Here is a 22,060-nt window from a genome sequence, read left to right on the forward strand (position 1 = left end):
GCCGCCCACCAAGAGTCAGGTTCTGTCCGAGGTTTATGTCTGTAAAAAGGGAAGTTTTTCCTCACCACTGTCACTTGGGCAGGGGGGGTGTATTTGTAAATCATAAAGTGTGGTCTAGACCTGCTCTATCTGTAAAGAGTCCTGAGATAACGCCTGTTGTGATTTGACACTATATATAAAATGGAGTTGAAATGAAATTGAATAGAAACATACCTAATGCAGATGCTTCCCTACAGGGCACAGGGGTCACTGGATGGTTGGACGATTTGAAGATGATGTGAATCACAGTCAACAGATCTCAAGCTATAACCCCACGTATCACTCCACGCCCACACACTCTGAAATCCCCCACGGGGTTTGGGGGGGGTGTCCAGGGACCATAGTTTGAGAATCACAGGCGTAGAAAATCCACTTGCAGTCAGTGAGGAAGCCCACCACTAGCTCCTCTAACCACTAATTACAAGGGAGATTATGGAAACCGCAGTGGTCCGGCAGTCCTGATACTGATACTGGGATTATGTTGTAGTATCAAATGTTTGGCTCCGAGCACTCACTGTGTGTGTGTGAGTGTGATGTGGACCCGCACACTAAAAACTTCTGATTTCCTTTCCTTTTGTCCCTCTTCACCCTTTTTTTTCTTATTCTTTTTTTTTTTTTTTCATGTCCCTCCATCTCTTTCTCTCTCAGACAGTGTGTCTCTCTGGTGTGCTCTGTTCCAAATTAGCTCTAACTCTCTGTACCCGGCCGTCGTTACAGCTCACTCGACCAAGGATGTGAAAATAAATAGATCTTGGGAAAGAGGAGGAGGAGGGGATGGAGGGAGGGAGGAGACGAAGGAGAGCACAGGGCTCACAATGGAGCTATTGTCTGCTGCCACATGCCCAGAGAAGAGTAGGAGGAGGAGGAGGAAGAAGAGACGGGGAGGAAGATGGGTGGAAAGGAGGATTGAGAGTGGGAAGAGAAGGAGAGAGAAAACGGGGGAAGAGATTGGGGGGGGGAGAATTGTTCGAGCCAGAGAGGAAGAGAAAGGGGCATGTGAAGGGATGATATAGAAGATAGCGGATGGAAGGAGGAGAGAGAGGACGACAAGATGAGGAGAAAGATAGTGGAGGAAGATACTGGAAGTAAAGGGGAAGAGGGGAGTGAGGACATCATGGTAAAGAAGTGGTCTAGGAAAATGAAAAGAGGAGAGGAAGGTGAAGAAGACGATCAGGGCAAGCCGGTGAATGAAGGATGAGGAGGAAAGGGGAAAAAGCGAGAGACGAGGAAGAAAAGAAGATTAGATGGAGGAGTATGAGTAGAAAAAGGTTCCCGGTTCTCAGACATGAGAATTCGCTGCATTCCTCGTCAAGTACATCACAGTAACCAGAATTTATTTGGGTTTTCGAGACCTTTTAATGACGTCACCTCGTCCCCCTGCTCTGGGCTGTTGTAGAGACGGAGCGCATCGCGTCATCCTCGGAAAGCCATGCTCACCGGAGGGGAAAACAACTCTCTGCTCTCCGTTTACAGAAAAATGCATAAAAGCTGCTGTGTGGCGGGATGCACTACCAGCAATATAAAGAGCCCAGAAGTTAAGTTTTTAAAGGCTGTCAAACCGAAAAACTGAGCTTTTATGAAGGCAAAAGAGGATACAGACGTGAGGAATCGGCAGGAAGAATGGGAAGACCGTGGGATCCTGACACTGACCTACAGACACGCCCAACGTTACGTTTCCAGCAAGCATTTTGTTACCAAGTCAAATATCCAGATGTCAGTTTTAGGCTAGTCTATATCCACGATGTTCCACTTCCTGGCATTGCTCCGGTACCTCCGGAAATTCCGCCGGATGTCACTCTTTTCGGCCGGATGTCCGTCACCTTCCGCTTTCTTTGTGTTGTAATTTTAAACTCCGGTGGATTCATGAGGACTATGGTTAACGGCTCCTCAGATCTCTGCAGGGTGAATCCAGACAGCTAGCTAGACTATCTGTCCAATCTGAGTTTTCTCTCGCACGACTAAAACAACTCTTGAACGTACACGCTCCACCAAGACAAGTTCCTTCCCGAGACAGTTGTGATTGGTTTAAAGAAATGCCAATAAACCAGAGCACGTTTTTCTCCCATCCCGGAATGCTGTGTGGACTAGCAATGCAAGACTAGTTTTAGGCTAACTATATTTCTGTAAGCAGTGATGGAGTACTCGAGTCCTGGACTCGGACTCAAGTCCCACTCGAGTCTCCATTCTCTGGACTTGAGTCCGACTCGAGACTCTTCTCTGGACTCGTGACTGGACTTGGACTCGCGTACTGATGACTTGGACTTTGACTCAGACGTTGGATGAAGTTTCTGACTAAATAGGTCATACAAATTTGATATAAGATGTTACACTTTTCCTGTTTCGGGCTCCAAGACCGGCCGGGAAGCAGCTGGGGAGACGTTCCATCGAGGGCAGATGTTCTTTTAAGGGCAACACCCTTTTCTTCACCGACAGTATTAACAAAAGATGAAGCCACCATGTCTTGAGAAGCTTCTTGTTTATTGTTAACTGTTAACTGACTTTACATCGTCTTTGGGATATCTTTTTCTCTCGTTTTTTCCTCACTGCCACTTACGCTTCTCAGACGGACACCGCTACCGCTCCCTCTCATTGCTTGACAACACACTCACTGACGTCACTCACCTAACTGCATTCTCGCTCTTGCTTTCACCACTCTCTTCTACTCTTCACAAGGAATTGATATTGATATATGCAACTGTAGTGCATGATTCGTGGGTTCACTTTCAAGTTCACATATGGAAAATGCAGAGAGATGCGCCCCGGATCCTGAAGTTCGCCTACACAGATTTCACATCTAATGCTGGAAAGAGCACCGCTAAATGTTGTTTAGAAAAAAGTCAGTAAATAAACTCCCTTTGGAATAGTGACGGTGGTGTCATTTTTGTTTAATGTAGACCCTCTTGTATTAGTATATCAGCTCTTTAAAGATGCCAGAGTTGAGAAATGTAGGCAGTCTTGGAATTCACCACAGACTCAACCTTGATGACTCGAGCACTGGGGACTCGAGACTCGACTCAAACTCAGGTAATGGTCTCTGACTTTTCTTTGGTGACTCGGACTCGAACACTGGGGACTCGAGACTCGACTCGAACTCGAGTAATGGTGACTCGACTCTGACTTTTCTTTGGTGACTCGGACTTGGACTCAGACTCGAACACTGGGGACTCGAGACTCGACAGTTGGTGACTCGACTACAACACTCTCTATAAGTTAAGCTAACACGAGTAACATCTCTATGATGGCCATTTTACAATGTTTTATAGACTAAACAAGGGGTCTTCAACGTTTTTTAGGCCAAGGACCCCTAACCTGAAAGAGAGACGGATCAGGGAACCCCTACTACATATATTGGATGAAATTGAGTTGCATAATAAACTGGGCCTACAATAACATATCGGATGGCCTAAAGCCTACACATAAGGTGCCCTACAATACTAAGCTATTAAAGGTGCAGTAGGTAAGCCTTATAAAACTAACTTTCTGTCATATTTGCTGAAACTGACCCCATGTTTGAGTAAGACTACATGAAGCAGGTAATAAAAAAAAAAAATGTGGATGGCTACCATATTGGCTACCTTCATCAGTGTTGTTGTTTTTTACGAATATGCCGATTTATCTTTACTAATAACATGTTGGATTAATTTTGTTATTTTCAGACAAATATTTTTTGGGGGGAAAAAAACAAAAAGTACAATTCCTTCAGTTCCACTAGGGCCTTCGCCCCTAAATGATTAATTGAATAATGAAAATAATTATTTGTAGTCCCAATCCTGTTGCGGTGGCCAATCAAATACGAGCAGGTTCCCATTGACCCCAGCATGAATGGGCTGACTCTGTTTTGTTTTTTTTTACCTTAAAAAAAGGATAAAACGGTTTGATGAGCATTGTGTGCAGTGTTTTGGTGTCTACTAAAGCCTTCAAACGTATCACAAGCTTTCGGAAGAGAGGGCAAAAAGAAAAAGGAGTAGAAGAAAGTCAAAGGAAGGAGAGGGATGAAAACTTTGAGGAGGAGAAGGAGAAGAAGAGAAGCACTAGAGATACAGAAGAAGGATTAAACTCTTGAAACATCTCCAAATGTATTTGCCTTTCTTTTATAACTCTCCTGTCATTTGTCATTCCCCTCTTTCTCTCTGTACTGTGTCACATCACATTTCCGCCTCCCTGTCAAAATGTCCGTCTCTCGCTCTTTTGCAGTCTTTCCATCTCCTCATCTTTCCATTTACTTTTCTCCCTCCTTCCTTCTGTTTTTTTTTCTTTTATTCACTTTCAGCAATAGACAAGCGCTTCAGAGCTTCTGCTGTGCATTCAGTAGTCTCACTCACACACACACACACACACTAATAGAAAACAGATTGTTGGGCCTGTGAAGTGGAAGAAGATTGATTACCTGTATCTAGTTACTGAACACACACATGCGTGTGCGTGCAGCGGGGGTGGCGGAGGGCACGCGCTGGGCCAGTGTAGTGAACCATCACAGGGAAAACCGAAAATAGACTGTTATAGGTCGTTGTGTCAGTCACTCTGCGTGTGTGTGTGTGTGTGTGTGTGTGTGTGTGTGTTGTCTGCCGAATAATGCTGCCATTGGACGCCATCATTTCTGGTTTGCCGTCTGCCTGCCAAAAAGTGATCTATAGTGGAGATGTCCCAGTCAGGTATTACCTGATCCAAGTAGAGTATTTTTCAATACAGAGTGCCAAATTGATATATATATGTTACTACATAACACAGCTGTACAGTGTGCAGAACTTTAAGTACATCTCTTTTGCTTTTTGATACAAGATAAGAAACTTTGTCAGTATACTGCTGTGCAAGACAACAACACAATGGAATATACGATGACACTCCCTGATATTAAAAAACAATATAAAAGAAAGTCAAAATAAGAGCACTTCTCAATGTGCAAATATATGATGGCATCATAAAACAGTAGCAGCATAAAAGTGTAAGAAAGTATCGACCTAATATGGCAAATGGACATGTTGCACGATAGTTGGTGTGTGTGTGGGGGTTTTTTTTTGTAGTGGGTGGGTGAGGTTGTTCATGTTAAGCAATTTGACAGCTTTGGTCAGTGTTGCGGTGTGTGCATGTATTGTCGTCTATCGCCTTTCAGAGTGGAGTCGTTTGATTCAATAACAGTGCAAAAACCATGTGTGTGCTTTGGTACTAATACCAAAACAATACTTATTTTCCCACAAACCCCTTTTTAGATTGACCCAAGTTAACCAAGCCTCTCAAACGTATCAGAGTTTGATACTGACACAAGGCATCCGCACAAGGCTAAAGAATAGACTACACTCTTTGTTCAATGTGGTTTTTGTTCGTGTACTGCTGAATTTTCCTCCGGGATACATAAAGCATCCATCCATCCATCCATCCATCCATCCATCCATCCATCCATCCATCCATCCATCCATCCATCCATCCATCCATCCATCCATCCATCCATCCATCCATCCATCCATCCATCCATCCATCCATCCATCCATCCATCCATCCATCCATCCATCCATCCATCCATCCATCCATCCATCCATCCATCCATCCATCCATCCATCCATCCATCCATCCATCCATCCATCCATCCATCCATCCATCCATCCATCCATCCATCCATCCATCCATCCATCCATCCGCTTAAAAAAATAATTAGACTAAAAATCTGATCAATCATTGCGATAGTTGAGTTTTAAATACTCAAAAAGGACGGCGGTTCGATCCCCAGCCTTATCCTTGAGCAGTGCAGACTGTGGCATGCAGAACAGCTGTTAAAAGTATCTTTTGTTTGTTCCAATCTTGTCATTGAGTAGATTTTTTTTCTTTTTTCAACTGGTGGAAAGTCGTTTCGGAAAACAACTTTACTGTGTGCAATAATTACTTTTTGGTTTTAATTGCATTCATCTGTTTTCCAAAATAAGAGTCTTTCCGACACTGTCACTTTATCGTTTTTTTCAGAGAATGACATGGAAGTATATTTTTTTTCTTTTTTTTTAACAAATCGTTGCAACTTTTCCACAATAAATAGCCCCTTTAAACCACCTGTCAACAAACAATCACTGCAACTCTGCTCTTTCACTTGCAATTTATGTCAATTTCCAACGCTGAGGCGAAGCACATATTTAACTCGGGGCTGCTTTGTGGTGTTTCCGCAATGTAATATCTGATTATTTGAGAAATATTTAGAGTCATCTTGCGCTAAATGGATTATAGTGTGGCTCGGATTCTGGTCCTCATCCCCAGCTGTCCTCACTTCTGTTTCTTCTCATTTCTCCTGCTCTTCTCTTCCTTACTCCCTTCTCCTTCTCCTTCTTTGTCCTGTACTTCATTCTCTATCCACTTCTTTTTTTCCCATGTTTTTTCTTCTTTGCTCTCCCTCTTTTATCTTTTTTCCTTTTGGGATTGTGCGCAGGAGATGACGCACATTCCCGCACTTGAGTTTCAAGTGCCACACCGAATGCCGCCCCCCCTAAAGAGAAACGCGACAAAAGACCCCGGTTAATAAGGTTTCTATTTTTTAAACAGAACTTGGTATTGCCAGTGGATGCCTCAGGACACGCATCCACCTGTCGAGGAATGCTCCAAAAAGCCGAATTCAGCCACACAAGTGGAATTATCTGACGTAGGCGCTGACGTCTGTATCTGCAGCATCGCGTACTGTAGGAAAGTTGCTTTTCTATGTCATTCACTCCCTCTCTCATGTCCGTCTTTCATGCGTTTGCTTGTCTTTTGAGCTCCCGTATGTTAATTTCTGTGCGGAAAGAAAGAAAACGACCATTTGCCAGATTAGAAAGGAATGCCACGCAGAGAAAAAAATTGCTGCTGACAAAACAGGACTCTCCACTTTGTGTGTTTTGAGGTCTGTGCCATTTCTTTTTTTAATTTTGTATGAAGTTACTCTTTCAACATTTTGCCTCGCTAAAGTTTTGGTTGGTTGAGTCTAAGTGAAAAGACTCATTGCTGTATTTAGAGCTTGTTACCTATTCTTTCCTCAACAGAGAGGGCACATTCCTGTGTGTCCCCACCCCCCCACCTCCCCACCCCCGATCTTCTATACCGAGAAATGAGACTTTCCACTGATTCTGTTTGTACTTATTGTCTGATATGACTCATTAGTCTTGCATGCGTGTGGGCATTAGATCAAAGATGGCATTGTATTCTTCCAACATCACTGATATTGTGTTTACCCGGGTTTGTGCAGATCCACCCTCCTACGAACACCAGTTTTTCTCATTACCATCATTAAAGGCGCCAATCGGGACGCTCAAAGCCTCTGACGTATTTTATTGACGTCTTAATCGACCGATTTAAGTGCACAAGGTAGCCTACGTGCCGGCGCCGGCGAGCAGAGGAAGCCACAGCATTCACGTAGACTTTCAAAAGGACCTAAGGCGGATCTGGGTGTGAACCCCCCCCAATAACAAGATTGTCCCACAAAAATATTTTTTGTGGCCAAGTTGTGAAGGACCTTCCAGCATAGAAGCCTTCAAAGAACCTTAAAAGTCAGCGGAGTTTGCTGATCAAATCCAAGAAATGCCCATATTCATGTTCAGATATTGTTCACAAAACTGCAAAACAAAAGCATTGGACACAGTTTGGAAACAAGAAACTTCACCTAAATTATCTACAGTGGGCAACAAAACAAAATTACGCTTTCCTGCAGAGGCAGAATTGGCCATCTCTATAAGGAACACAACTCTGTTTTCATTTTGTGTTGGATACAAGCGGCCATTAATTTTGAACCAAAACTTCCCGTTTGATTATTTTTAGTATTCTTGGTCCAACACTGCCGCAGACGGAACAGAATGCATCATTTCCCATGATACTCTGTTTCCCTCAAAATAGTGACACAGACAGGACACAGTTTGCATCAGATATTACATTACACATTCATTGCATTGTTCTCTGCAAAATGTTTCCATTTCCCTCTGTCTTTGCCTCACCCTTTTTTATGTTTGTTTATTTTTTGGGAAGCTTTGCCATTAGCATCATTGCTACATTACGCTAATGTAAGCTGCATATGAATGCATGTTAACCTATTGTCTTAAAAGATTGAGCTTGGTCTGGTGATAGCCAGACTATGAGCTCCTAACTGTGTATTCAAAATGCAGACACTCAGACCCTTAAGAACAAAAATGTCTCCATTGAAACCCAATAAAACCATAATGTGTGATCCCATGGCCATTACAACACACAATCATACATTCTATTATATCAGGCTTTTAATTCACAGTAGAGCCCTGGCTTCAAATTTGTAGTTTTTACTATTTTCCACCAGATTGAGCCATTTTCCCACGTTATTGTGCATGCTATTTTCCTCATTTCCACTTTGTGCGTTGCTGCTGTATTATGGAGCACTGCAGTGTTTGATGCATCAAAATGCATGTTGTTGCTCATCGTTGAAATATCCCAGAGTGTGGAGAAAAAAAATAAATAAATCTTTGAGCATTTAGTATGCAGGAAAAAATGCAATTGTGGCATTTTGTAAACAAACTGGCATTTTAAGAGTTACAATTCTTTAAATGAATGAACATTATGATCAGGACAGATGTTGGTTAAAGTAAGTGACAGTGGAAAATAATATATATCATTTTATGGCAGTTTTTTGTGACACAAACATTTTCTTCCTCTAAGGTAACAAGTGGGAGTTTTTCTTAGGGTTAGGTATAAAATAGTCAATTATAGCCTTTTTTTGTTTTCCGCTCTGTAATTTTGTGATAAAATGCTTTCAGATACTTAGCTTAAATATACATCAATGTTATGAATGCACCAAGTTTAAATGAGGGTTTTGACATGCAGAAGCATAGATAAAAAAAAAAAAACACATGTAAGCTGTCCCTGTCTTTAAAGTCCTCTGAGCTAATTTTATGTGCTTTGTTTTGACTCATAGACTCTTCATCCTTCCTGTTCTTCCCTTCCTGGCTTGAGGTTTTCCCTCTGGTGTATTCTTAGGTGCTTTTGTAAATCACTTTTTATAGGTCTTTTCCATTTGATTGTTTTTATGGGAGGAGTGGCAGGTTTTTCTCAAATGTCTCAACCAGTCATCTCATCATCCGCAATTTCTAAGCTTCTAAGTCTTAGAAATGGGAATCGGGCTAATGGGAGTCATTATTTTATTTCTGTATCTCCCCATATAAAGTGTAATTGTAGCACATGCAGACTGTGTCATTGTTATCATTGAACATCTGGTTTTGGTGTCAGACCTTCAAAATCAAAGAGCTTCCACTGATCTGAAGTTGTGCCAAAAGTCGAATGCAACAAGTTCCCTTTCCTCCTCAGTGTCTTTTGAAAAGTGTTCTGGGAAACGTAGGAAATAACTAAAGTAGAAGCAAACAAAAACGTATCTCCAAGGGTTGAATTTGGCCTGTATGACTCTTCTGATGTTTACTTTGGTGTTGTGCTTCAGGCGCAGCTGCAGCGCTCCCTGGACAGCTCCGTCTCAACACAGCCGAGGGCCCTGATTGGCAGACGCAGCCGAAAGGAGGCAGCGGCGGCGATGGACAGCGGCGGGCATGGGGGCAGTCCAGTGTCAGAACAGGACTCTGGCATTCTGGATGTGGAGGATGAAGAGGAGGATGATGAAGTGAGAGAACTACAACCACACACACAAACGCATGAAAGTATCTCATCTGTCCTTCTGTCTTTGTCCTTTTCAAGCTAAACGATAAGGAAGGCCTCTCATCTCCAACATGAATCCAATCCAAATGGGAGTTCATTCCATTCTCCCCCAGGGTTTCCCCCAGTGTATTGCAAGCCTGGTGGCCCACCGGGCCAGAGTGGGGCGGCTCAGTTAGAAACTTGGACGTAGTCATATTTTCAAATTTCCAGTTAGTTTTTAGCACTGACTTAATGTAGGGCCCTATGGAGTCTTGTAGCTTTTTAAAATTCTCAATTTCTTCCATGATTCTGTTATCACAGATAACAGATATCACGTCCTTGTCGAAAATAAAGACACATGCCACAGGGGTAAACAACAGAATCGATACTTTTTATCTATTTTATTTTTTTTACCAATGCATCACCTAAATATTTTCTGTTTATACCGTTCCGCCGACGGCGACTACATCATATCCGTTTCCAGCAAAACAGAACGAAAGCAGAAAATGCAGAAAATCCATGTTATGTACTTCTTTACAAATGAAATCAATGTCTGACTGACTGACCGACATGTGATGTACATTCTTTTTATAAAACAATGAGTTTTTAGAAAGGTCTCATGATATTGTCTCTAGAAGTGTATTATTCAACTTTTGTTTTTGTTAAAGAATGAAAAGAAAATCGCAACACTGAATACTATCAAATTGCAATACTTCTAGAATCGCAATAAATTAAAATCGCAGTACAAATCGAATCTGCACCCATGTATCGTGAAAATTGGGAGAGAAGCATATCATCCCAGCTCTACTAACATGGTTACAGACCGTTCAAAAGATGAACTTGTAGAAAGTCTGTGGGCAGAAAGCATTTCGGCACTGAACTCTTCACGTCCCCCCTCGCGGGATCAGAAGTCCTTTCTTGTTGTTCACACTCAAGGAAAGCAAAGTACAATGAAGTTGAAGAGAATAGAGCTGAACTTGTCACCCCCGTGCTGCCATTCTGTTTTGAGGTCCCTGTTGTCCCCTTTGCTTATTTACATCCTGTAAACTCAAGTCAACCTTCTTCACGGGAAGACCTTGGCTCGAACAAAGGCCTGACCCCACGGCCGGCAAAAGGTTATGACCACGTTGGCACCAACGGCTGCGCTGATGCCAACCGTCAGCATCCCGTCTCATCACGCCACCCCATGCCCCTGCCATGCCTTTTCCCCTTTCCGTCATTTACAGTCGTACCCCTGTGTCTTTGAAGCCTATTTTAATTTGATCCCTTTGTTCCCCTTTTTTTTGTCCTCTTCCTGTTGTCTTTTTTTCAGAGGTCTTCACCTTTTTCACATTTTTGTCGAGATTGAGACAAGACCGAGACTTTGAGGGATAGAGACCAAGACTTTGGGGGGTTGATACAGAGTCAAGACTGAGACTTTGAGGGGTTGAGGCCGAGACAAAACCAACACTTTGGGGGTAGAGACCGAGACAAGACCGAAACTTTGAGGGGTTGAGGCCGAGACAAGACCGAGACTTTGAGGGGTAGAGACCGAGACTTTGGGGGGTTGATACCGAGTCAAGACCAAGACTTTGAGGGGTTGAGGCCGAGACAAAACCGAGACTTTGAGGGGTTGAGGCCGAGACAAGACCAAGACTTTGAGAGGTAGAGACCGAGACTTTGGGGGGTTGATACCGAGTCAAGACCAAGACTTTGAGGGGTTGATACAGAGACAAGACCAAGACTTTGAGGGGTAGAGACTGAGACTTTGGGGGGTTGATACCGAGTCAAGACCAAGACTTTGAGGGGTTGAGGCCGAGACAAGACCAAGACTTTGAGGGGTAGAGACCGAGACTTTGGGGGGTTGATACCGAGTCAAGACCAAGACTTTGAGGGGTAGAGACCGAGACTTTGGGGGGTTGATACAGAGACCAGAACAAGACTTTGAGGGGTAGAGACTGAGACTTTGGGGGGTTGATACCGAGTCAAGACCAAGACTTTGAGGGGTTGAGGCCAAGACTTTGAGGGGTAGAGACCGAGACTTTGGGGGGTTGAGACCGAGACAAGACCGAGACTTTGAGGGGTTGAGGCCGAGACTTTGAGGGGTAGAGACTGAGACTTTGGGGGGGTTGAGACCGAGACAAGACCGAGACTTTGAGGGGTAGAGACAGAGACAAGACTGAGACTTTGAAGGTTTGAGACTAGGCTTGCACGATTCAGGCAAAAATATGAATTCTTTAGCTTAGAATTGATATAACGATTCTCTACCACGACTTTTTTCTCATGAAGTGTATTGTTTATTGCACACATGAACCATGACAAAACAAAACAAATTGGCAGTACCAAACATAGATTTTTATGGGCACCTATAGCACATTGCGCATCACCACAAGCCTGTAAACATAAAGGCTTCAATGAATAAAGAAAATAAAATACATACTGGCCAAGTACAGTAGGCTACCAAAAATAGTGACATATAACACTAGATATGGCCCTGATACAGGCTCTATCTTAACTCCTTGAACATGTCTTTACATAATTAAAACATGTCAATCAACATGCTGAAGCTACAGCTTCAGTCTCTAGAGATTGGTGTTACCTTGCGGTGCTGCAACGAGGGCAAAGCATGCCTCGCAAATCACATCAGACTGACCCTCGTCGTCTTGCTTGAATCCAAAATACTTCCACACCACCGAATGCAAGCCTTTTTTGGAACGAGTTCGGTTTGAGACTGAGTGGTCGGCTGATTCTCGTCACTAGTACCTGGGTTTTCATCAATATCCATTTGGTTTATTTCCGAACGACCGCGCTCGCTCAACGAGTGAAACATGTGACTAAAAGGCGCTTTGTCATTGGCTGAGGGTGAAGCCCTGAACTTTGTGAGAGCTGTCCTACCAAAATAAAAGAATTCATTTAAAAATTAATTCGTGAACAGGGTGACTCGAGATCGCAATTTTTTTTATAAAGAGTTATCGTGCAGGCCTAGTTGACGCAGAGTCAAGACCAAGACTTTGAGGGGTAGAGACAGAGACCAAGGCCAAGACCAAGGCCAGACCAGTGCGAGTCCCACACTGCATGCCACAATAAAATGTGGAAAATGCTAACCATAGGCACTCCTCAAATTGACCTGAAAGATCCACATTCCCATTAAAAACCCACAGAAAACAAATTAAGATTCTTGTTCATTCACCTCTTTTATTGCCATAAGTGTATCATGAGAAATGCCTTAATCAAAAGGCAGTTGTGGGTTTGACCGGTCTTGAAATAAAATCCGGAGTCCTCTTTATCGGAGACCGAGACAAGACCGAGCAAAAAATGCGGTTGATTTCGAGACAAGACCGAGACCTTCAAAAAGTGGTCTTGAGTAGTACTACAGCACTGGTGTCTCCATCATCTATTTGTCTCTATCGTTTCACCTCTGCCTGTCTGTCGGCAGGATTACTGAAAGACGACCTGCCCGATTTTTGTGAAACTTGGAGGAAGGGTGTAGCATGATGGGCCGAGGAAGAAGCCGTTAAATATTTGGAGTGGATCTGAAACGCAAATTATTTTCCTCCTTTGGTTAGCATTGCGAGATATCCGCCCGGTAGTGACTAGATAAGTTCAGGGTTGCATTGCATGTGTGAAAGGAACTTCTGTTTCTGTCATCAGCCCTTAATCTTCCTCACTTCCTCTTTTCCGTCTCCTCTCCCTCCACCTCTGTCTTTAAGTAGTCTTTGTTTGTACGCCTTGTCTCAGGACTTTGAGTGTGTGTTTGTGTGCGATTACATCAAAGCTGGCATTGTGTGTGATTTTTACAGAAAGCAAACTTTCCAGAGGGCAAGAGGGCACATGTTTCGTGTGTGTGTGCGTGTGTGTGTGTGTGTGTGTGTGTGTTCGTTCTTGTTTAACTATATTCGTGGGGGCCAAAAACCGGGAGTCCAGTATACTGGGGTCCGGACAGCTTTGTGGGGCCAAAATGCTGGACCCCACAAATTTAAAGGGCTGTTTGAGGGTAAGGGTTAAGGTTAGGCATTTAGTTGTGATGGTTAGGGTTAGGGTTAGAGGGTTAGGGGCTACGGAATGCATTATGTCAATGACGGGTTCCCACAAAGATAGTGTGTGTGTGTGTGTGTGTGTGTGTGTGTGTGAGTAAATGGGTAAATTGCCACTGTGTTCTCCGGAAGACAGAGGATGTGGGTAGGGAGGAAGAAGTGGGATGGTTAGACGGAGGGATAGATGGAAAGAAAAAGAGGTATGAGCAGCTGGTGACACTGACAAAAAAATGAAGTGCTGCAGAATGCTTTACTCTCCTAAAGGCTGTTTTATGCTTCTGCATCGACTCCACGCCGTAGCTACGCCGTCACTCCTACGGCGTCGGGGTTGCTTTGCATCGCGGTGCATTTCACCGTCCTAACGCTAAGGGGTGATACAGTCATGTGAAAAAATTAGGACACCCATGCTGAAGTTAACTAAAAAGAGGAATAAAAAAATCATCTTTTGGAAATTGATCTTAATGCATTAATTAAAAAAATGAGGAGAAATCCAACCTTCACATCACATACCCTTCACTATACCTAGAGATTGGCATGGTTTTATTTCAGTTAGGCTAATAGCTGGTTTGATTTGCATTGAGAGATGATTTTATGGAAAGTACCCCATGCCAATCTCTAGGTATGGTGAAGGGGATGTGATGATGTGGGGCTATTTTAATTCCAAAGGCCAAGGGAACTTGATCAGGATCATAGTATCCTGGATCCATTAAATAACTGGCCTTTAAAAATAAACATCTGCCTGCCTCTATGGGAATTTAACATAGGGGTGTACTTACTTATGCCCCCTGTATTTTAAGGAAGAACATTTATTTATTTACAATACATTATTCATTCACAAAGAAAATTGGTGTCCTTAAAGATTGGATTTTTCCTAATTTTTTTAAATAAAGGCATTAAGATCAATTTGCAAAAGATGATTTTTTTTTTTTATTCCTCTTTTTAGTCAACTTTAGCATGGGTGTCCTAATTTTTTCACATGACTGTATGTCTGAGGTTATTTGCGAGGTGTCTGCCAGCCAGTTCATACTGTATGTTAGCAAGCAGACTTTAGCACAACTGTCCACAAAGTACTGCTTGCTGGCGAAGTGCTAATTTCAAAATGTTACTGACATATAGACACTTTCCAAATGGATAACCCCATCATTGTAACCAAAATGTCTGAGTTTATTTGCAAAGCTTAGGTCAGTGAACTAGCATGTTGCTACTCCCTACAGCAGGCTGCTGGAAACACCGTTTTGTCCATGAGGTGTACATCCAGTCTGATTGTGTTTCTCTCTGCAGGTCCCAGGAGCTCAGGACTTGGTGGATTTCTCTCCAGTTTACCGCTGTCTGCATATCTACACTGTGCTGGTGAGTTCATCCTCTTCTTTGATTCGTATTCTTTCTTTTATCCATAACTTTCATCTCCATACATCTATCACACGCGCTCTTTTTTTTTTTTTTAAATCCTCGTCTTGATCCACAAGCACTCCACTTTGTTTCACCCGATTCATTCCTGTTGTAAACTACTTCTAATATGTTCGCCCCCGCCGTGCACACAGTTGCTAACTTGAGTAACAATGTTGAGTTCTGCAAATTAGTCATCGACTTTACTTAGACGTTGCCCAGATTAAAAACGTTTAATTCTGTTTTGAGTTGATAATGACTTTAATTTAGTTTCCTTTTGTTTCCCAGTTTAAGTAGACAACACAAATTGGGAGAGATTTCAATCGAGAGAATGCACAAGGGCCAGTAGAGAGTGGTCTATCATGGAAGATATTTTTTTTGGGGATTTAAATATAAATGTTGTGATACTGTCTAATTTAGACAGTATCGCTAGATAAAGTAACCGGTCTAGTTTTTGGCAAGTGAGTTTTATACCTGACAAACTTATATACATGCAAGGCAATTTCATCTGACTTTGTCAAAGGTAAAAAGCTCAATTTAATGTTTTTTTATTTTCTTAAATGATCCTTTTTCCATTTCCTGAAAAGCAATGGTTATATAGAGATATCAAAGGGGGGTAACGGCAAAATCAGCATTGCCAACTCGTGGTATACAGCGTGTCATCACCCGGCCCAGTCCTAAAGGTTTAATGTACAGAGAAGTATACAATGCTGTAAGATGAGGCCTCCGGCTCGGGCCTGGCTTCACTCTAAACAAGTTTGTGTGTGTGTGTGTGTGTGTGTGTGTGTGTGTGTGTGTGTGCGTGCTCAGTTAGAGTGAAAGCGACATGGGGTGGATGTGTTGACTGGGCCATGACTGCGTTAGTTGCACATTTGGGGTGTGTGTACTGTGACCGGGTCCAACATAGCCAGAGGGTCGGCTGTTTGTGTGTGTCTGGGGGCTCTCTGGCAGGGGGGCAGGAAGTGCATGAACTTTGACAGGATGGAGAAAATGGAACGGGCAAAAAAGAGCGATTTGAGGGAGGGAGCAAAAAGGGAGAGTGAGGTTAGAGAAAGGGTAAAGGGGGCGAGAGAAGAAGTATAGAGAGATTGGGCGAGCGAGGTTTAATGATAGAGGAGAAGGAGATGAGAGAAGGGAAGGGAAGAGAGGTCAGAAAAGTTCAACGGGGGTGAGAACAGGGACGATTTCATGGGAGGGAAGCGGGGTTAAAAAGAGTAGAAAGGAAAGAAAATGACAACACTGCATTTCAGGCACTCTTGGTTCAGCTGTTTGTTAGCATCCCGTGAGAGTAGAATACTAGAACCATTTTAGCTTGTAATATAAATGTTTATTTTGGATCTGTAAATAGACATGTTATGGAAGCAAAATAGCCCAAAATCTCAAAATTGACCAGAGCATGACCAAACATTGTTTTTGCCTGTAATGTCTGGCCTTAAAAAGCTGCCAACGAAGGAGACAACTGAGTCTCAGCATTTGTTACTCAGGGTACCCGCAGGGTCTTAAAAGTATTAAAGTCTTAGATGTAATATTCTAAAAATAAGGCCTACATGTATTGAATTTCATTTAGAAAGGTCTTAAATGTTGTTCCTTCGTAGGATAAAATAAATGCCGTCATAAATACACTGAACAAAATGATAAACTCACCACTTTTGTTTTTGCCCCCAGTTTTCATGAGCTGAACTCAAAGGTCTAAGACTTTTTCTATGTACACAAAAGTCCTATTTCTCTCAAATATTGTTGGGGGGTCCGGGAGGTCAGTATCTGGTGTGACCACCACATTTTGGATTTTGGATTTTCTTGGCAAAGGAGAAGTGCTCACTAACACAGATTTAGACAGATATTGTGAACAATATTTGAGAGAAATAGTTATTTTGTGTACATAGAAAAAGTCTAGATCTTTGTGTTCAGCTCATAAAAAATGGGGGCAAAAACAAAAGTGTTGCATTTATAATTTTGTTCAGTGTATTTTGTGTGGGTAATGTCTAAATTGACTTTATTTTGTATTTTTAGTTTCATAGCATAGGAGCTCTAAATGCGACAAATATTGTATTCATTGTATGTTATTAGAGTACAAACACACTGTTATAAACACAAAGATGTTATATGAAATTCAGATAACATTACTTGGTAAATAATTCTTTTCTCGGGCTCCCATCCATCCATCCATCCATCCATCCATTATATGACCGTGAAGTTGGCATTCAATTTAATACTAGGTGGTATCAAAACTGCCTTATAAGTCTTAAATGTAACTTTTAGAATCCTGGGGGGGTACCTCGTTAATGTGCCATCGAGGCTTTTCTGCATAACTGGAATTGAACTGATGAGCAAGAAGAGAGGAGGGAGGGTGAAAGGTCGGTGGGAGTGAAAGGTCGGTGGGAGTGTAACGCCGACGTTTACAGGAAGGAGAGAGGAGTGAGCGAATCGGCTACGGAGCGATAAGGAGAAGGGGGGGAGGTCACGGGTCGGTTAAAGGGGCAAAAACAGGAAGATGAGGGTGAAAACACAACACGGAGGGAGAGAGATTAGAGAGCGGGGTGACTTCAGGGGTGAGGGAGAGGCGAGGGAAGAAAACATGGATAAGGAAAGAAGGATGAGAGATGGAGGAGAAGGGAAAGGAGTGTGTTCAGTCTCGGGGAAGGTGTTGAAAGGTCTGGCCTCTTCACCTCGGGGGTCAGCCCCTCTCTCTCTCTCTCTCTCTCTCTCTCTCTCTCTCTCTCTCTCTCTCTCTCTCTCTCTCTCTCTCTCACGGTGTTTTAAGCCCCCAACGTCGTCTTCCAGGCAGCGCTGCCTGGAAGGCACTAGAATTAGGCAATGGTTAGGTGCCTTGAAGTCGACACCATCGAGACACACACACACACACACACACACACATATATATATATATATATATATATATACACTGAAACTGTTTTATTCATTAAAGTGTCGCAGCAGTTTGAGTGACAGGCCATTGGGCAGAAACGTGGATTTACCATTAGAAAATAAAACCAGAATGTCCAGCACAGTTTGCTGCACTGGGCAGGGGGATCGACACACACACACACACACACACACACACACACACACACACTTGATGGGTGATTGTTTATTGAGAAGGACTTGTATTCACAAAGGCACGTGCATGTACCAGTTTCATTTATTTGTCTAGTAAACCTGGATGTGGAATCCCATTTGCAATCAGGACCACCACTCCATAATTTTTTTTTTTTTTCCCCCTCTCCTCCATCCATTCTCCTCTTTCTTCTCCCCCTCTCTGCCTCCGTCTTTACTTCTCTTTACCGTGTTTAAAGTCCACGATTTTCCAGCCGTTGTTGTGCAGTGTCGGGGCTCGAACAATACTCCTTTGTTACGCTCACATGCACGTGCTGCAAGTTGAGAAATATGGACAGAGTTGTGGTCAATGTAAACACCAGACTGAAGTCCAACACACTGAGCGGAAGAGAGGGAAGCAGCGGACTGGTCAGACTGGGAGCTGCACCAGAACAGGAAAGCTGGATATTGGACACCTAAAAACATCTATATCAGTTTAAGTGTACGCTGTATTTTCACAGCTTTACCTTGCTGTCAGACAGCCCTTTAGGATGGGGAACTGAAGCCATTATCTCTGCTCTCTTCAAAGCCACCAGACTCCTTTCACAAAAACAGTGATTTTTACCTCGCAGAACACGGGAGTTGCTGGTCTACCTCTGCCTCCATCGGTTAGTTAGTTAGTGAGTGTTATTGTGTGACTTGGTGAATCCAAACTCACCCTTTAAAACACCAAAGTCACACAATAAGACTAATTCTTTTTTCTTTCATATCAACTTTTCAATTTGATGAACTCCTTTATAAGCTACTTTGTTTGTTTATTTATGTTCATCTCTTTCTGCATTTTCCTTTCTTCCGTTAATTCTATTTTCTTTTTCTTTCTTTTACCTCGTTTCTGCCTCCTCCTCTGCCCGATCTGTGTATTTCTCTCGCTTTCTTTGCCTCCAATGTTTTTGTGGACGCACGCACGCCCACACACAAACAAACCCCCTCTCTCGGGAAGAACGAGCACTGTGTAATGAAGAGTTCACGGCCATTTGATGCTGCTCGTTTGTTGAGTACACATTGTTCAGCTGAGGGTCAATCTGGGAATTAAAGAATGCCCTTTTGTCACCTCACAGCATCCAACTAAACGTGGTTCCAAAACACTATCTAGATTAGGACCAGTGAGATTAATATTTCCAGCATCCACTTTATTGTTTTGTCTGTAACTTTGTGATGTGTTTTCAATGGACATTGTTTAACACACAGGATTAAAGCGCCTAGTCGTGCTTCAATGCAAAACTCCCTCCTGAATCCCTTTTAGTTATTATTATCCTCATAAGTTCTTTGAATAGCCATTATTTGAAGTTGAATGTGTCCATGTCAAAGGCAGAGCTTACAGACAGAAGCGACAGTAGCAACAATTCAAAAAAAGTTGAATTTACCAAGCAGGAAGTGTCAAACCAGATGATGAAATAGTGTCCTATAGTTGTGGAGCTTGACCTCTTCTACTAAGGATTCAAATCAGGATATCTCGGCCTCTGCCCCTCTACCATTCTTCTTGAAGTCTTTAGTTTCTTGTGAGTCCCTCAACTTTTTGGAAGTGGTATACTAAATGTAAACACTGAATAGGCAGTTACACGTTTAAAAATCAGTCAGACAATCTCTGATGTCGTCCGGCTCGTCGTTCTCTTCACAACGTAAAGGAGAAATCCGGCGCAAAATGAACCTAGGGGTTAATAAAACATGTGTACCGAGTCAACTGTTCTCTGGGACTTGTTTTCATGCTAATCGAATGTGACCAATTTTAGCGCAAACCGCTAATTAGCTTATACCGCTAGTTGTTGGCGCACAGTTAAAGTAAAAAGAAATCGCTATTTCGGTGCTATTTCTATACCACTAATGAGGCTCAAAATATTCACGTATACAGGCAGGCGGCATCTTGGGAAAACCGCCACGACCAGTCGAACAAGGAACGGCGTGCTTGAGCCACGTTACTGGTTGCACGGCGTTCGTCGTTCGGCTGGTCATGACTGTTTTCCCAAGATGGCGCCTGCCTGTATACGCGAACGGTTATAAGCTAACTAGTGGTTTGCGCTAAAACTGGTCACATTCGATTAGCATGAAAACATATCCCAGAGAGCGGTCGACTCAGGACACATGTTTTATTAACCCATAGGTTCATTTTCCGCCGGATTTGTCCTTTAAGATCCAGACATCCGATGACGACTGAAATCCTTCATCCTGTTAAAATCTATATTTAAAAACAACCAAAAACTAAACTAGACATTTTAATGTGTAAAAGTTACACATTATATCTTTTAAAAAGGTCTATTGACCAAAACACTGTTTTCTCTTTTATTTACGTTGGCTATATGGCGAAACGTGAAACGTCAAAGTTAGTAAAACACAAAGATGTGTTTGTTGAATTCACAGAATATATCTACTTTTGATTCCTTTTATCTTAAGAACCTCTAATCCTAGTGATAGCAGGTATTGGTCACCACACATGCACATTAAGTCTCTCTCTCTCTCTCTCTCTCTCTCTCTCTCTCTCTCTCTCTCTCTCTCTGTGTATGTGTGTGTGTGTGCGTCTCTCTCTGTGTGTCTCTCTTTCTCTGTATGTGTGTGTGTCTCTCTCTCTCTCTCTCTGTATGTCTGAGTGTGTGTGTGTGTGTATCTGTCTCTGTGTGTCTCTCTATGTGTGTGTGTCTGTGTGGTCAGTAGGAAAGGGGGCATGTTATCTGGCCAGACCTGGGCTCTTATCTCTGAGCTCACCGAGGACTGTGCGCCCTGGTCTGGGTCCTAGATAGTCCCGAAGTTTCTCACACACAGCAGAGAAGGAAAGTAAGAGGGAGAGCTTCTGTGTAATGGAAGGAAAAGATACGAGGTGGTCCAGTTTGGAAAGCTGATTCTCTCTTTCTGTGGGTGTGGGTTTGAGTTTTGATGTCTGACTAGTGACGCCAACCAGAAGTGAACCTAAGTCATCAAAGACACATTCTATCTTGCTCTTACACACACACACACACACACACACACACACACACACACACACACACACACACACACACCTCAACTTTTCCCATCATTCAGTGGTTCTAACTTTTGGTTTTTGCACCTCATTGAATTCATCCTCCCCTAAAATCAATTACAGCCTCAAACAACCTTAAACATTTGGCTGCGTACCTTGCTGTTGCTGGCGATAAAGTGCAGCTTCATATGTTAGGTTTCCAGTTTAGTTTAAAGAGCATAACGTGGTTATTCTGACATCTAAAAAGCTATTACAAGGACATATAGGACATAATATTGAACAGCAACAATATTCTAATACACACATTTAAACCAATTTGGCTTTGACGTGTCCATTTTTTCTATTAAAGGGTTTTAGCTGGTCCTTAAAGTCTTTTAAAAAAAATTTATTTATTTTTTTAAATATTTTTAATTTACAAATGTTTCTTTTTCTCTTGTATTCACTTAGAAACAAGGGGTTTAGGGTTAAGTTAACTTGACTATAAAATATTGTTAAAAATATATTTTGCTTTTTCAAACACTCCATACCACCTTACCTTTATAATCCACCCACCCATCCATCCATCCACCCATCCATTCATCCACCCACCCACCCATCCATCCATCTGCCCATCCATCCCATCTATCCATCCATCAATCCCATCCATCCATACATCCATCCATCCATCCATCCATCCCATCTATCTATCCATCCATCTATCCCATCTATCCATCCATCCATCCATCAATCCCATCCATCCATCCATACATCCATCCCATCCATCCCATCTATCTATCCATCCATCCATCCCATCCCATCCATCCCATCCATCCATCCCTCCCAGTCTTACCTGTAATCTGTGTTTTAGGGTTTGCGTGATGTGTTTGAGAACTACTACAGAAAGCAGAGGAGGAAACAGGCTCGCCTTGTGCTGCAGCCCCACTCTAACATGGTATGACCCTGCACTGTCACTCTGTGTGTGTTTGTGTATGCACTTACTTTTATATCC

At 42.6% G+C, this 22,060-nt stretch overlaps 1 protein-coding gene across 1 annotated transcript in view; it reads left to right on the forward strand.

Annotated features, from left to right (window-relative positions):
* The window catches only part of exoc6b (exocyst complex component 6B), a 128,594-nt gene that overhangs the window by 26,238 nt on the left and 80,296 nt on the right, over nt 1-22,060 (forward strand). Inside the window, exons 7-9 of the mRNA XM_078276557.1 lie at nt 9,440-9,616; nt 14,925-14,993; nt 21,920-22,003. Coding sequence (XP_078132683.1) covers nt 9,440-9,616; nt 14,925-14,993; nt 21,920-22,003 — 330 coding nt within the window. The remainder of the gene's footprint in view (nt 1-9,439; nt 9,617-14,924; nt 14,994-21,919; nt 22,004-22,060) is intronic.

Source organism: Sander vitreus, chromosome 19 (genome assembly GCF_031162955.1).
Source record: "Sander vitreus isolate 19-12246 chromosome 19, sanVit1, whole genome shotgun sequence".
NCBI lineage: Eukaryota > Metazoa > Chordata > Actinopteri > Perciformes > Percidae > Sander > Sander vitreus.